At 33.6% G+C, this 14,464-nt stretch overlaps 2 protein-coding genes across 3 annotated transcripts; one reads left to right on the forward strand and one right to left on the reverse strand.

Moving 5' to 3' along the window:
* Positions 1 to 2,204: 2,204 nt before the first annotated feature.
* On the reverse strand, positions 2,205 to 6,131 carry LOC121236442 (probable methyltransferase PMT18). Of its 2 annotated transcripts, XM_041132870.1 has the most exons (6): positions 5,762 to 6,131; positions 4,228 to 4,920; positions 3,724 to 3,934; positions 3,318 to 3,615; positions 2,751 to 3,215; positions 2,205 to 2,645 (listed from the first exon to the last, which is right to left on the reverse strand). In XM_041132870.1, exons 2-6 carry the CDS (start codon positions 4,912 to 4,914, stop codon positions 2,417 to 2,419), a joined length of 1,890 nt encoding a protein of 629 aa, XP_040988804.1. In that variant the 5' UTR covers positions 4,915 to 4,920; positions 5,762 to 6,131; the 3' UTR covers positions 2,205 to 2,416. The 2 variants fall into 2 exon arrangements, with proteins under 2 accessions (XP_040988804.1, XP_040988805.1); XM_041132871.1 differs by lacking the exon at positions 5,762 to 6,131 and having other exon boundaries at positions 4,228 to 5,715.
* Positions 6,132 to 9,714: 3,583 nt separating this feature from the next.
* On the forward strand, positions 9,715 to 10,621 carry LOC121237218 (RING-H2 finger protein ATL79-like). The gene has a single exon (XM_041133852.1). It carries the CDS (start codon positions 9,857 to 9,859, stop codon positions 10,514 to 10,516), a length of 660 nt encoding a protein of 219 aa, XP_040989786.1. The 5' UTR covers positions 9,715 to 9,856; the 3' UTR covers positions 10,517 to 10,621.
* Positions 10,622 to 14,464: the final 3,843 nt, after the last annotated feature.

Below are 14,464 nucleotides of genomic sequence, written 5' to 3' on the forward strand. Positions count from 1 at the left end.
ATTTTTCTCATCTTACTTCCCAAACTTGTCCTAAATCTCTTTAACATGGTAGCTTTTTTGATTTATCCTCATTTTTTTTTTAAGAAATGATATTGACCGTCTTAGAATATGTAAAATTTATACACTCCTTTCAAATAAAGTCGATAAATCTAAAATTCAAATGAAAAAATTATTTTTTTAATGATAAAATTTACATGCCGTAAGTATGTATCTAATATTCCTCTGTACATCCTTTTTCCTTTTCCCATTGCGTTTACCTCTCCATAGAAGGTGTCGTATGGTATATGGAGAAGGAAAACTCTACTATGTTACCTGAAGTATACTGCTCGGTTTGACTGTTTGGTGTTTTTTTTTTTTTTTTTTTTTAACCAAATAATGAAGAAAATGATTTTAAATGTAATGATGTATTTTTTTATTTTTTAAAAATATTTAAATACATTAAAAAAATATGAATAAAAAAATAAAAAAAAAATTAATTTTACAATTAGTAATAATACCGAGTGGTACTACTTGAGCGACAGAGTAGCAATGCTCTAGGGAGAAAGTAAGATAGAGTGTACGTCCTTTCGTCATTGACACTGATGAACACCATGGAGTTCTCCTTCAGGCTTCAATGGTCGAATGCAATGGATTATTGTGTTACATGATTACATCCTTTGTTGTAGTCTCTAGAGCACAACTCTTGTGATTGCTCTTATGTATACTTAGGGCCGGATCCACAGATTGGGACATCTGACAATCCAAAATATTAAAAATGATTTGATATTACACGATATATATAATTTATAACAAAAATATTTTTATAATCTAAAATTTTATATCAAATTATGTTAGTTTATAGTTTATTTTTATAGAATCTTTTGTGGTTAAAATATTTCACCGGTACAGATGATGCAAAAATGACCTTTTTGGGTGATCCACCTCCTCCAAGTCTACCGGATCACATACTACGCCAACCTTGACGGCATTTTTATCGAAAGAGAAATGTACTAATCACAATAAAATTATATAAAAGTAATATTACAAACTGACGTAGTTTGATGCGATTTATCAGATTGTAAAGTTATTTTTATTGTAAAATAGATCCGACAGATCATCTAAAATTACGTTAATTTATAAAATTACTGCTATACAATCCTGACTATTCCTCTTACCGAAAACATACTCCATGAGCATTTGCTCCTAAAACTAGAACAAAAAAATAATAATGGCTACAAGGTTTTTATGTATGGGTAGTCCTTGGGATCCAATGAAAACTGTATTAAATGATTGCAATTCGACTAACCATCTAAAATATACTTGTTACCTTCCCTTTGACAGTAATTACGTGCAGATGCAGCATCTTTTTATTTACTTCATTGCCGTGTCAGGCTGGAATATGACTTGCAGCCATAGAAATTGGTGGGGTTAGTTGTCTCCTTCAGACAGTGGTTGATATGCAGTTCTTCCATTTGCCAAGAAGAATGAGAGAGAGACCAATATTTTTGTATGATTTTGCTATGTCTACTGCATCAAATATCATTCTTGGGAGCGGGCTCTCTACACGCATCATCCAAAACACACTTTAAGTGGCTAAGTAAATTGACAGATTTATTCCTAAGTAAATTGACAGATTTACGTGGCGAGGAAGGAATACATGAGCATCAGCGGTATCGACAATGGGGCTGGAGGCTGACGATGGTGGTAGTCGATGACTGCAAGTGGCACACGGCGAGACTGGGTGGGCTTAGAGTGGGAATCGGGTGGGGGTAGAGGTTGAAATGCGTCAATTTTGAATTTTTTTAAAATATATATATATATATACACGTCACGTGTGCTACGGATCAACCGTGAACAATGGCTGATCCGTAGCACAACTCATCATAAAGGGACAAGACATTCATGATTTTTATTTATTTTATATTTCAAAATTGATTAACGTGCTCGTATCACACAACAATCCATTAGTATCACGCCTTTTTTTTTTATTAGCACTGGGTGTTGAAAATAAAATTTTGACTAATTCTAAAGATGCACAAGTTCTCGGCAAAAATTCACCACGTCAATTTGTATATTTACGTAGTATCAAATGTTATAACTCAAGCATTTTCCTTTTTAGTGCTACAACCTTCTTTTTCAGCCCTTGTAATATACTTCCATCAAATAAGGCAGATATTGGAAACATAAGAGTCCAGCCCCATTCCATCAAAATACAGACCTGTGCATTTCTACGTAAGCCAGTAATGATTATGATAAAACGAAATATAAAATGGAAACAACTCTCTGCAATTACAGCATGTAAACAAAATACATGATGGCTAAGCAAAACTAACCGTTTCCCATGTTTATAGGAACAGTATGCTTTAGCAAAACTCAAAAAAATATATAAAATCAAATGCTTTGGCAAAACACAAGTCTACCTAATAACTCCGGGGAACTAGCTTTGTTTTTGCGCAGCTTCACTGGTCCAGTAAGCCTTGACAGCAACAAGAATTTTCTCCGGATTGAAGGGCCCACTTTCGTGGTCCACAAACTGGCTCTTCCATCTCATTCCATCTATAATACCCTGAATCTTCACAAGAACCTCTACTGTATCCCTAAATATAACTGTGCCTTCTGGCCTCAAAATCCTATCCATTTCTAGCAGAATGTGGGTGATGTCACACCTTCAATACACAAACACAAAGCCAACCACAACGTTCAAAATTACAAGACCAAAGATCATTAAGCATATTGTGTTCAGTTGTGCAGTTGTATCTCAAAGATTTTACCTGTCTTGATATATGCTGAACAAACCGCCCGCATGAATGAGATCATATGTTCTTGGATATGTTGAGAATGCCTCACACCAATCCTGGTAAGTCCCAATGAAACCGCGTTCATAAATCACACCTAAAGTGTCCTGGTTCGAATTGGCAGGAACCACATTCATAACCCACACAGGATATTTGGACAAGGCTGCAGCAAACCCACCAAGGTAGGCATTCATGTCCATGATGTTCCTGTACCGTCCCTTGGATAGGGGAATGATCCCCTTGTAATGGGACACCCTGTCTTTCCATAGATCATTGTCCTCGCGGAATTTCTCGTCAGTGATGCCTGGTATTGATCCACTAGTAATTCTAGGAGGGATGGCAAATGCACGCTGGGGCCACTTCTCCAATGCCCCACCAGCAACTTCATCTGAGCTGCTTACCTCTGGTAGTGGAGTGATGCAAGTTTCCATGTTTCTGTACCTTTTCAGCACAAAAGATGCGAATTTAAATAGAGTCAACCACAATAGTTTTTGTATTACCAAAGCAATGAATGATGCATGAAAGATGATGCTGTGGGAGTACCAAGCTGTGTCTGGATCATCCGACTGGCATATATGTGGTGTTTTATAAACTTTCTTGCTCTTAATGCAATCAATGTGATTGAGAGGCTTTTGCCAGATTGCAAGATCATTCTTTTCAATCACTTTCTTCCAGCACAGGCGCTTGGCTACATCCTCAATTGCATCTTGCTCTTGTTTCAAATCTTCTTGAGTTCTTTCCCATCCTCTCCAGTATGTCTTCCAGCGGATTGGGGGGCCGGAAAGAATCCAGTAACCACCAGGCCTCAGAACTCTGTCCACTTCAATTAGATACATACCATCTGTAGAAATCAAACCATCTCGGATGAATACACGTCTTTTCTCACTCACTGCATGCATAAAAGAGGATGTGTGATGAGTTTTAGCTTTTGCAATTTATAAAATCTCACCATATTTCTGCCAAGGAATCAAGCAGCGTGAACAATGAGCCATATCAAATGCCCTCGCTGGGTAAGGAAGCCTCTGTGAGGCCATGATGCCAATCATAGCAGGAACTCCCCGCTCCAATGCAAACTGGACCTGTGCTTCGTGCGTGTCCCTTGGTGCAAACGACATTGCCAGGATGTCCCTCCTCAACAGGTAAGCACCCCAACTTGCAACCTTAATACACACAACAAATAGAAGTCATGGGGAAAGCATATTAGCAAATTTCCTGCCATCTAATCTATGCTGAGAAGTCATAAATTACAACAAAACACATATAACTTATATATATCTTTTGGAAAATTCTATATACTACACAATCATCTCACTGTTATTCCATAACGATGGGTAGCATTGCCCATCAACTTTTGAATTATTTTCTTTAAAAATTAAGAGATAATCATAAAAAGAGCCACATTTACAAAATGGGATGAAAGCATAGTGTAGTATACAGCATTGGTAGTACTTACACCACAGCCTGTGTCTATGGCAGTCCTGATATTTCCGCTTTTGAGAGGAATGAGGTCGTTAATGTCATCAATATATGCATCAGCTCCGCGGGGGAACATGGTACCTCCTCCAGGAAATCTGAAACGGTCACCTTCGACCTGAATCCAATTCTGAACAGCCTTCTCAATGCTGAGTTCTCTGTGGGGAATATTAACATACCAGGCGTAGTCTCGGCTCTGAGGCCACTTGAAAGGTGTCCTATATCTTGGAGGAGCAGGTATAAGGCAACGGAGGAGCTCTTCCTTTTTGGGGCAATGCCGCTCTCTGTATTTCAACATGTCCCGATCGAATTTCCTTCCCCTCACTGGATCTTGGCAAGGAGTGTACTCGCTATAGGAAATATCACAAGGTGGGAAATTCTGGGCTCCCCCGGAGTTGTTCATTTCAACTTGATGATGGCTTTGAAAATCCAATGCAGAGGATGAAGATGACAATGGCTGACTGTTGCCTGCTGAAGTCGACCCAGTATCGCTACGGCCTCCATGATTGAAGACCTCGGATAGATTTGTGGGGGCAGAAGTATTCTGCCAAGCCCCAATAATGTAAGACAAAATGCAGAGAGCACTAACCCCTAGGATCCAGGTGAGGCGATTCCTCTTGGATTCCGGCTGATGAATTTTTGGGGATCCACTGTACTCTTTTGCCATTTACTTCTGCCATAACAAAAAGAAATCACAAGAGAATTTATTCACTTGTGTTTTTTATTCCCTTTTCAGAAAATTGTATTTGAAACAGAGGAGGCTGCAATGGACAAAAAGACACTAGGCTGAACATTTTCTTTACAAACAACTCTTGTTTCCTTTTGGATTTTTGGAAAACAAAAGCAAAAATAAGGAAAGGAATCAATTAGGCAATTAAATCACAAACAGCACGAAAATCATTATCTCATGTCACCTTCTACCACCCACATTCATTATATGGGGAAAAAAAGAAAATCAAGAAAACAGAAGACGAAGTTTCGCAGGAACATGTAGATGAAACGGAGGAAACAGGGACGGTCAGTCGGATAGGAAAGGACTAATGAATGCAAGGCAATTAGGTTTCACAGAGAAAAGAAGTCGAAAAGCCAATGGCAGCGGAACAGAACAGCTGAAAACCTGAAAAAAATTAAAACTTGAAAGACAAAAGTAACGTAAAATATCAAGAAAAAGCGACCAAACACTAGATCCCTCTATAAGCAAAGCTGCTAGTTCGTTGTAGGAACTGAAGTGAAACAAAAAATGAAACGAATAAGACATGATGAGTAGATATAAGTTACAACCAAAGGAAAGCAAGAATATGCAGAAACTGGAAACTCGAAACATACCTCTTTCCAATTCAAAAGAAAATCAAAACCCAAAAATCAGAAAAAGGTGCGCCCCCTTCTTCATACTTGAAAAAGCTCTAACGAGAAACGAATTTGCAAACCTTTTTCAAGGGAAACCCACAGGAAACATCCATGCAGTGGAACTTTTCTGTAAAAAAGAAGAAAAAAAGAAAAGAGAAGAAGCACACCTGAAGGTGATGCTCAGCAAAAGACTCCCAGATTCCTCAGCTAAAGACTCCCAGATTCTCACGATGAAATGTTATTGATTACTACCATATGAAGTTAACATGAAACTCCTAGGTACTCGAGTTCTCCTTTATTTTCTCTCTCTAGTTTTTAAGAGTTATTGGCAATAGCTATATACATCATAAAACTTAAAGAGAATACATAAATGAAGCTTGGGGCAGACAAGGAGGCGGCCAGAGAGAGAGGGGGCTTAAAAGTATAGAATAATGTATAACACAGAAAGGCGGAAAGCCTCCGCCATTACAGGAAGTGGTGAGTGGTGAGCATATATACGTGCTGAAAACGAAAAAGGAAAAAAAAAGGGCAGGGGATATTATTATTTCTTTATTTGCTCTTTCTTTATTCTTTTCGATAGGAGAGAGAAGGATGGAACCGGTCTAGATAACATGGCCGGTGGCATCGTTTGAGCCGTTGAGCGTTTGAAGGAGACTGACCCGCCTCGTTTAGCTCCGAACCCTCAGTTTCTTTCTCTTCTTCTGCATATATGCATTTCCAACATTTTCTCAATCCTCACTCACCCACACATATTATTCTCTCTCTACCAAGAACAGAGTATTATTATCTTACAGCCATTGGCCACGCTAGCCATTATTATCATGTTATTGTTATTGGGTAAGAGTATCGATCATGTGCCCACAGCTTTGACAGTAGAAAACTAATCCTCCAAATTGAAATAGAATCACATGCAAAACAGCAATAAACGGCTAATAAATTAAAAAAAAAAAAACTGATAGACGTATAATTTTTTTTAATAATTTCTTAAATAATTATATTTTAAATTGAAGGTATTTATGTAAAATGATGTTATTTTTATAAATTATTATTATAAAAAATAATAAAAATAATTACATATATCAATTTTCATTAGAGTATTGTTATTTTAAGGTATTTATATATACCACCATAATTTGATTTAAAAAATAAATGTCAAAATTTAAATCTTATAATTTAAATCTTAGAATTTAAGTAATGTAAATGGTCTGGTGTATACACCGTAAAATAAAAGTTCTTTTCATCAAGAAATAGTTTGCAATGTTCATACGGCTCTAATAAAAATATTAGTTGAGATGAGATTAGATAATAAATTTATGAATAGTAGTGAAAAAGTTTGTAAATAGTAGTGAAATTGTTTGAGTTAAGGTATTTAATGAAGTTTTGAGAAAAGAGAAATAGCAAGTTGAATAAAAATATTATAAAGTGAAAATATTGTTAGAATATAAATTTTTAATATAATTTATATTTTATGGTTTGAAAAGGTTAAATTATTTTTTTGTGTTTTGTTTATAAATTTGAAAAAGTTGTAATGATTAATTAATAATGAGATGAAAAAATTTGAGATTTAAAATTAAATAATATTTATATTTAAATAATAATTAGAATGTTAAAATGAGATTATGTAAAATGAGATGGATGATATAAGAGGATAGGAAAATGATAGTATGACTACTAAATATGCCTACCAAATGCATGTGCCCACTCATATATATATTTTTATTTTTTTATTTTTTTAATGGTTAAGGAAGTTACTATTAGTGAATTTATATTTATTTTTTTATTTTTTTCTTAATGGTTAAAGATGTTTAAAAAATACTTAAAGAAAAATAAAAAGAATAAAAAAAAAAAAACTCATCTGCACTAGTCATATGTATATTTGGTGGGCACATTTGGTAGGAGACCTTCATCTAATCATGATTGTATAAAATATCTTCAATTTAATACATAATTGTATAAAAAATATAAAAACAAATTATAAGTGTATGATTGCTCTTCTTTCTTTTTTCCATTTTCTTTTACGTGAAATTCTATAATTTGTGGAAACAATGGACACCAAGAGAAGAAACCTATGACTATTGTCCAGTACTAGAAGAATATATATTTGAAGTTGGAAGGCAGCTAATTACCCAGCTAACCACACTTCCAGGTGATCATTACTCCTCAATGAACAATTAATAAAAGAAGAAATCAACCATGAGATTATGAAAGTGCCAATAATCATGAGTTAATTAATTAAAAGCAAAATGGCCAATTAGTTCTCCCAATTGTGGTTACAATTAATATATATATATATATATATATATATATATATATATATATAATTACAAGGAATGCGAACGTGGTAAATTCTTAAAAGAGATTAAAATTGACGTAGCAAGTTCAGAATGCCTGCCACGTATATTATCTAATAATTATTTTGGCAGAAAATAATAGACATGCAATTTTTATTACAATCATTTATATAATTATATAAAAAATATATATATTTTTATAAAATAACTACTTATAAAAGTAGTATTACAGTTTACTTTAGTACATAAATATCATCTTTTTAAAACATGAATGTAAAAAGGATTGTATGTCTATCATTACTCTATTTTGATTGAGCTCTTTGTGAAGTTGGAGTTAGGCATTACTTGTCATCTATTTCTAAAGAGATTGAACTCTAAGAATTTGAAGATGAGTTGAGATGAGTTGTGAATAGTAGTAAGATTTGTAAGTTAAAGTTGATGAATAATAGTGAGATGAGTTAAAATGAGTTGAGATGAGTTGCGAATACAAACCTTAATCTTTTTGGCATAATGTCTCTAAATTATCTCCTAATTGGAGCATAAAATTTGTTAGGTTTACGGTGCCTTGAGAATGAGATTAAGGTGCAGTTTGGATAGTGAGATAAGATGAGATAGTTTCAGATGAAAGTTGAATTGATTTTTAATATTATTATTATTTTTAAATTTGAAAAAATTAAATTTTTTATTATATTTTATGTGAGACTTTATAAAAGTTGTAATGATGAGATGAAATAAGATACTTTCACTATCCAAACAGGGCCAGAAGATTTGGAATGTATCATTATAACATCAAGCTTTTCAGTAGAAAAATTATATTTATCATCCCCTACATCACACACCAATATGTGATTTATTATTTTTACAATTTTATTTAAATACACATATATTGATGTGTGAATATGTGTATTTAAATAGAAGGTCGATAAAAATAATAAATCACATATTAATATGCGGTGTGCGATGATAAGTAATATTTCTCTTTTACAGTATCCTAGTAAAGTTAGTAATTTCTTTAGATAGTTAGTGATTCTTGTAAAACATCTCCTTGAATTTTTGTCAAAATTGAGGTTTTTAAGTGGAGAGACACACATGAATATTGGGTTCTATAATATTTATTGTAGTACAAATATTTCGGATAACATTAAATGAGTAATTAATCAGTATGACCCAATTTATGTGGAAAAGATTCCTTCAAGTTATTACCAAGATCTCAAGCATGAGAGAAATAGATATATAAACTAAGTCCTACAATATTTATCGATGCATATATATATATATATATATACCATAAATGTTTCGAATAGTATTAACTGAGTAATAAAGTTAATAGGACATACTTCACATGTTTATTTCTCTTTCACTTGAGACTTTTAAGTTCGGACAAAATCTTGAAGAGAGCTTAATCCATTTATATATCTATTTTTTTTCATTTTAGTCGAAACTTCAAGCATAAGGTCTTGTTTTATATTGAGATAAGATGAAAAATTTATAAATAGTATTAAAATAATATTATTGTTATTTTAAAATTTAAAAAAATGAATTATTTTTTATGTTTTATTTAAAAATTTCAAAAAATTATAATAATTAAATAATTATTTAATACAAATTTTAAAAATTTAAAATTATTTAAAATAAAATAGATGAGATAGAATCCAACCTCAAAATTCGTGAATGATGAATCGAAAAAGCTGAGAAGTTAAAAAAAAAAAAAAAAAAGGAAAATTCGAAAAGTAAAATGGTGACAACCTCGTGTGTACGGCATGCATCTCTTGATGCCCAGTGACGAATATAATTAATTATACCATTACCACCATCTGACTCCCACGCAATCTCTCTCTCTCTCTCTCTCTCTCTCTCTCTCTCTGCATATGTACCTACCTCACCTCAAAAGCCCAAAGGCCTGAAAGTCTCAGAAAGATTACCCTCTTTCTTAAGTTTCAGCCGTCGAGCTCAATCGAAAGACAGAAGCAAATGCGATCGATACCAAAACTAGAACCAGCAGCAGTAGCAGCGGCAGCAGCAACTCAATATGTAATACATCTCTCTCCACCAACCTCTTCTCCAACAACAACATCAAGATGCGAAGCACATGCTTGCAGGTGGCAGCCCTACTCCAATTCCAGAGATTTTGAAGCAAACGCTACTATAGTCCTCATCCTCCTCCTCTGCTCTCTCGTCTGTGCGCTGGCTCTCAATGCCGCCATCCGCTGCTTCCTACGTGGTGGCCGCAGTCACCCACCACCTGACAGCAGCCCTCCCCAAAACGAACAGCAACAACATCATCAGCGGAAGACCTCCATGCAGAAAGATGCAGTTGATGATCCATTGGTGGCAGCTCCCACGGTGGTGTTCTCGGTCGGGATGAATCTGGCTGGGGCGGAGGCCGAGTGTGCCATTTGCTTATCGGAGTTCGTGGAAGGAGAGGGCATTCGGGTGTTGGTAAGGTGTAAGCATGGGTTCCACGCGCAGTGCATCGAGGAGTGGTTGTCCTCCCGCTCCTCGTGCCCCACTTGTCGCAGCAGTTGTCTCCCTTCCCCTCCATCTTCACGAGAAGCCACGGAACCCTGCCAAAGGAATCGCATCCAACAAAACCTCCCAACCGCCGCCGCTGCAACTGCAACTCTCTCATGATTACGATTTGGAGGTGCTATATATATGTATATTTCCATGTCCTGCTGCAGCTAGCTCGCTAGCTAGCAATAATTACTAGGATTAATAATAATTTGCATGATTTTCTTCCACTGGAGGAGAAGGTAATGCTTATGCATTAGCTTTGGCTATCAACTACATACGCACAAATTAAGAATCTGGAAATGTATCACATTTAAAGATCATCTATGTCGACATGAGTGAATTAACTTGCTTTCCGACCATTTTAATCGTTTCGAGTTAAATAAGTATGGAATATGTTTGAGAAACTGATCCTTAAAATAGGAAGAAATTAGGAGCAGTTGTAAAAAAAAAAACTCTCTGAACAGACAGGAATCGTTTCATCTACACAGTAATCTGTAATGGTCAGAGAGCCATGTGAACACTGAGCGTTTCACCTTCAGTCATTGTACAACCAGCATTGGTTATACCCAACACCTCAGACAAGGTGGCAAAGGAAAAGGAAAAGTAGTAGAAAAACGACAAGCAACTGTCAGTACTGGTTTGCAAGACAGTTGAACGTCCTAAGTAGTGTCTCATGATCTGGGGTCTGAAGAGATGAGTATTGTTGTTTGTTTACGTTTCAGTGTCTCCGTCTGACGCAACAGATCAACTACGTTGCTATTCTGTTTCGGAGTTCCACTTGTGAGGCCTCGAATGCCTCGAAGAGTGCAATTTGGTCGTTTCCCTGTGAGAAAGAGCAATCGGCCCTATCAGACGTTTGTTTGGGATTTATTGGGCCGGAGAGAGACAATTAATTAATTCAAAAATATTTAGACCGGTGTGAAGAGTACGTTAAGGTCCTGTATCATTTTATTTCATTTCAATTTATTATTATTATTTTTTTAAATTTTCATATAAAATATAAATATTTTAAATATTTTTCAAAATTTTTCAATCTATTCATAATTCATAAAGATAATTTTAAATATAATAATATTCTTTATTAAATTTAAATCCATCAAATTAAGAGTAAAAATCAAAATAAAATTTAAAATAAAATTAATTTATTATATAATTGTAAACAAATTGTTATAAAGTAGTACATATATCATTTGTCAATTTAATTTAAAAGATAGTTTTTAAAATTTAAATCTTATAAATTAAATTTTATCATAAATTATGTACTCTACACGTCAATTTAAAAATAGAACAAATCAAACAAGCTAGCTAGGATGCATTTTATAAAACAGTTAAATCCACGTCCTGCATTAATCGTACAATGATGGAGATGCAATTAAAGAAAGAAAAAAGAGGAAGATAATTAGATTCATTTATTTTTAGAAATGAGATTAGTGAAGTTTAAAGTTAAAAATTGAATAAAATATTATTATAAGTTGAGATTAAAGTTAAAAATTAAATAAAATATTATTAGAATATATTTTTTAATATGATTTTTGTTTTAAAATTTAAAAAATTTGAATTATTTATTTTATTTTATGTAGAGATTTAAAAAAAGTAATAATGATAAAATAGAAAATTTTCAAAGTTTTAAATTTTAATCTTAAAATCAAACCAGCCTAAAGCTTTTCCCCAAGCATGACCCCAAGAACGAAAAGTGGTATATTCAAAATTTTAAATTTGAGATATTCAAAATTTGAGATATTTCGGATATTTAAGTGAGATTTAGATAGTGAATTGAAATGAGATAATTTTAGATGAATTGAATAAAATATTATTAGACTATTATTTTTTAATATTATTATTATTTTAAGATTTAAAAAAGTTGAATTATATATTATATTTTATATGTAAATTTGAAAAAATTATAATGATGAGATGATATGAGTTGAGATCACTTCTTAATCCAAACAGGGCAACCTTAGTTTGGATATAAAAAGTATTTCAACTCATCTCATTTCATCTAATCATTACAATTTTACTAAATTTCTATATAAAATACAATAAATAATTCAATTTTTTAAAATTTAAAACGATAATAATAATATTAAAAAATAATATTTTAATAATATTTTATTTAACTTTCAACTTTCATTTCAACTCACGATCGAAACCTACTTAGTACCTATGCATCATTTATTATTCATAGCCGCTTTGGGACAGCCCAGTTGTTTTTAGGCAAAAAACAACCCTCCAACCACGTGGGTCCGCGTAAGAAAAAGGAGAGTAGCACAATACACTGATCTGTAGATGATTAAATCCTTCAATAGCAAAACAACATCCATTCGAAACCCACCTTCTTCCCCACTAAAACTCTTCCCCAACCTTCCCCACTGCACAGACAGCTCCACTACGATTCACTACCAAAATCAGCCGTCTCCATCACCACGATTAGAAATATTCAATAGAATGAGTACATGGGATTTGAAAACATTTGCACATACGAAGCAACTTGAAAGTTCTTGCTCGACTTCCTCAATCTCATATTTTTAGACGATATTTAATTATCTATGACCTTTAAAATTCTTTCCATGCTTAGGAATCAATTGGACCTTGATGCTAAACATTTTCATATTTTTCAGCTCCATTCTTTTATGTTCTGTATTTTACAAATTTTCAGGATTGTCATGAAGATGGTGCTCACTTTTCTACACCCATTGATCTGGTTCTGAAATTCTTCAAACCGTAGAAATATAAACAATTGTAAAACATTAACACCCTTGCACTTGGGTCTGGGCTTGAAGCACCCATTCTTTAAGAATTTGTATTTTGAAAGTCGAACCAACAATATTGCCGCAGGGTTCTGAAATCTTAATTCCATTGATTGGATATGCAAATTGTCAAGGCCAACCATAAGTTCTAGCAAGTTTTTATAATTTTTCATGAGTGTTGAATATTAGCCTCTGGATGCATGTCATGTCGAAGGAGAAATACAGAGGAATTTGTTTCATTTTAGTCGTGTTCTATACCTTTGAGCGTGAGCTCCTTCGAGAGGCAGTTGCTATGTTCTCTATCGTCGGAGATGAGTGGGGTGCCGTCAAGTTTATGTTGAGATGGAGTTGGGTGATGATAAATTTGGATTCGAATAGAAAGAAAGCGAGATACAAGTTGCTATTCAGGTGTAGGCAAATGCATGGTAATGATGATAAAAATGCTTACATGCAGGCTTCTATTGGAGAGTTGGTTTTCTTCTAACAACAAATAGGTTGGTGTCCAAGTTTTCTTTTTATTATTACATTTATAAATATTTCGGACATCGTCAATCAATTAAATAAATATTATACTACTCACTTTTAATTACTTTCCAATTCGGAAAACGGCAAATACCTTTTTCAATTATTGGCACTGAAAAAGCCTTTGGAACAGTAAGCTATATATATAGGTAGAGTGAAGCGTCATATATATTAGAGGGAGAGTTGACCTGTTGATGTTGGCAACTCGACTACAGTGACCTCCAATGTTATTGATGGAGATAATGACGAGTACCCGCATCTTCAAACCTTTCAACTCCTTCAATAGTATATGATGATAGTCGGGATACCTCTCTACAGGTACAAGCATAAAAGGAAAAAAAAAAAAAAAAAAAACATGCGGGATTGGAGATCTTCAACTATCATTTAAACGTAATTATAGGCAGAGTCTTTCCATCAAAAAAATAAAAAATAAAAAAAAATTATAGGCAGAGTCGTCTCGTAATAAACGTTTAATTCAAAGCAACGTAACCAATGGATTATTTTAAGAGTAATACTATATATAACTGTAGAATACGTAAATACTGCATAATCACTTTAAAAGAGTAGGGAATGTTATTAATTAAAAAATTAATTTTTTTATGTAAGTCCCATATTTACTTACTTTTTTAAAAGATATTACACAACTGTTACATACTCTACGACTGTAAATATCATTTTTCTTATTTCAATAACCGTACAATGTCTCTATGACGACCATAATTTAATTATTTGGCTAATTTTTTATTATTTCAATTTCGCATGTGAATTTTATATTAAGTCAAAAGAGGAGATCATA

This window comes from Juglans microcarpa x Juglans regia, chromosome 6S (genome assembly GCF_004785595.1).
Source record: "Juglans microcarpa x Juglans regia isolate MS1-56 chromosome 6S, Jm3101_v1.0, whole genome shotgun sequence".
NCBI classification, from domain to species: Eukaryota; Viridiplantae; Streptophyta; class Magnoliopsida; order Fagales; family Juglandaceae; genus Juglans; species Juglans microcarpa x Juglans regia.

Coding starts and splice junctions, on each gene's coding strand:
- LOC121236442 (XM_041132870.1), bottom strand. CDS start 4,914: ATGGCAAAAGAGTACAGTGGATCCCCAAAAATTCATCAGCCGGAATCC. Junction 3,616..3,723: donor GATTCCTTGGCAGAAATATG/GTGAGATTTTAT, acceptor TGATTTCTACAG/ATGGTATGTATCTAATTGAA. Junction 2,646..2,750: donor TTCAGCATATATCAAGACAG/GTAAAATCTTTG, acceptor TGTGTATTGAAG/GTGTGACATCACCCACATTC.
- LOC121237218 (XM_041133852.1), top strand. CDS start 9,857: ATGCGATCGATACCAAAACTAGAACCAGCAGCAGTAGCAGCGGCAGCA.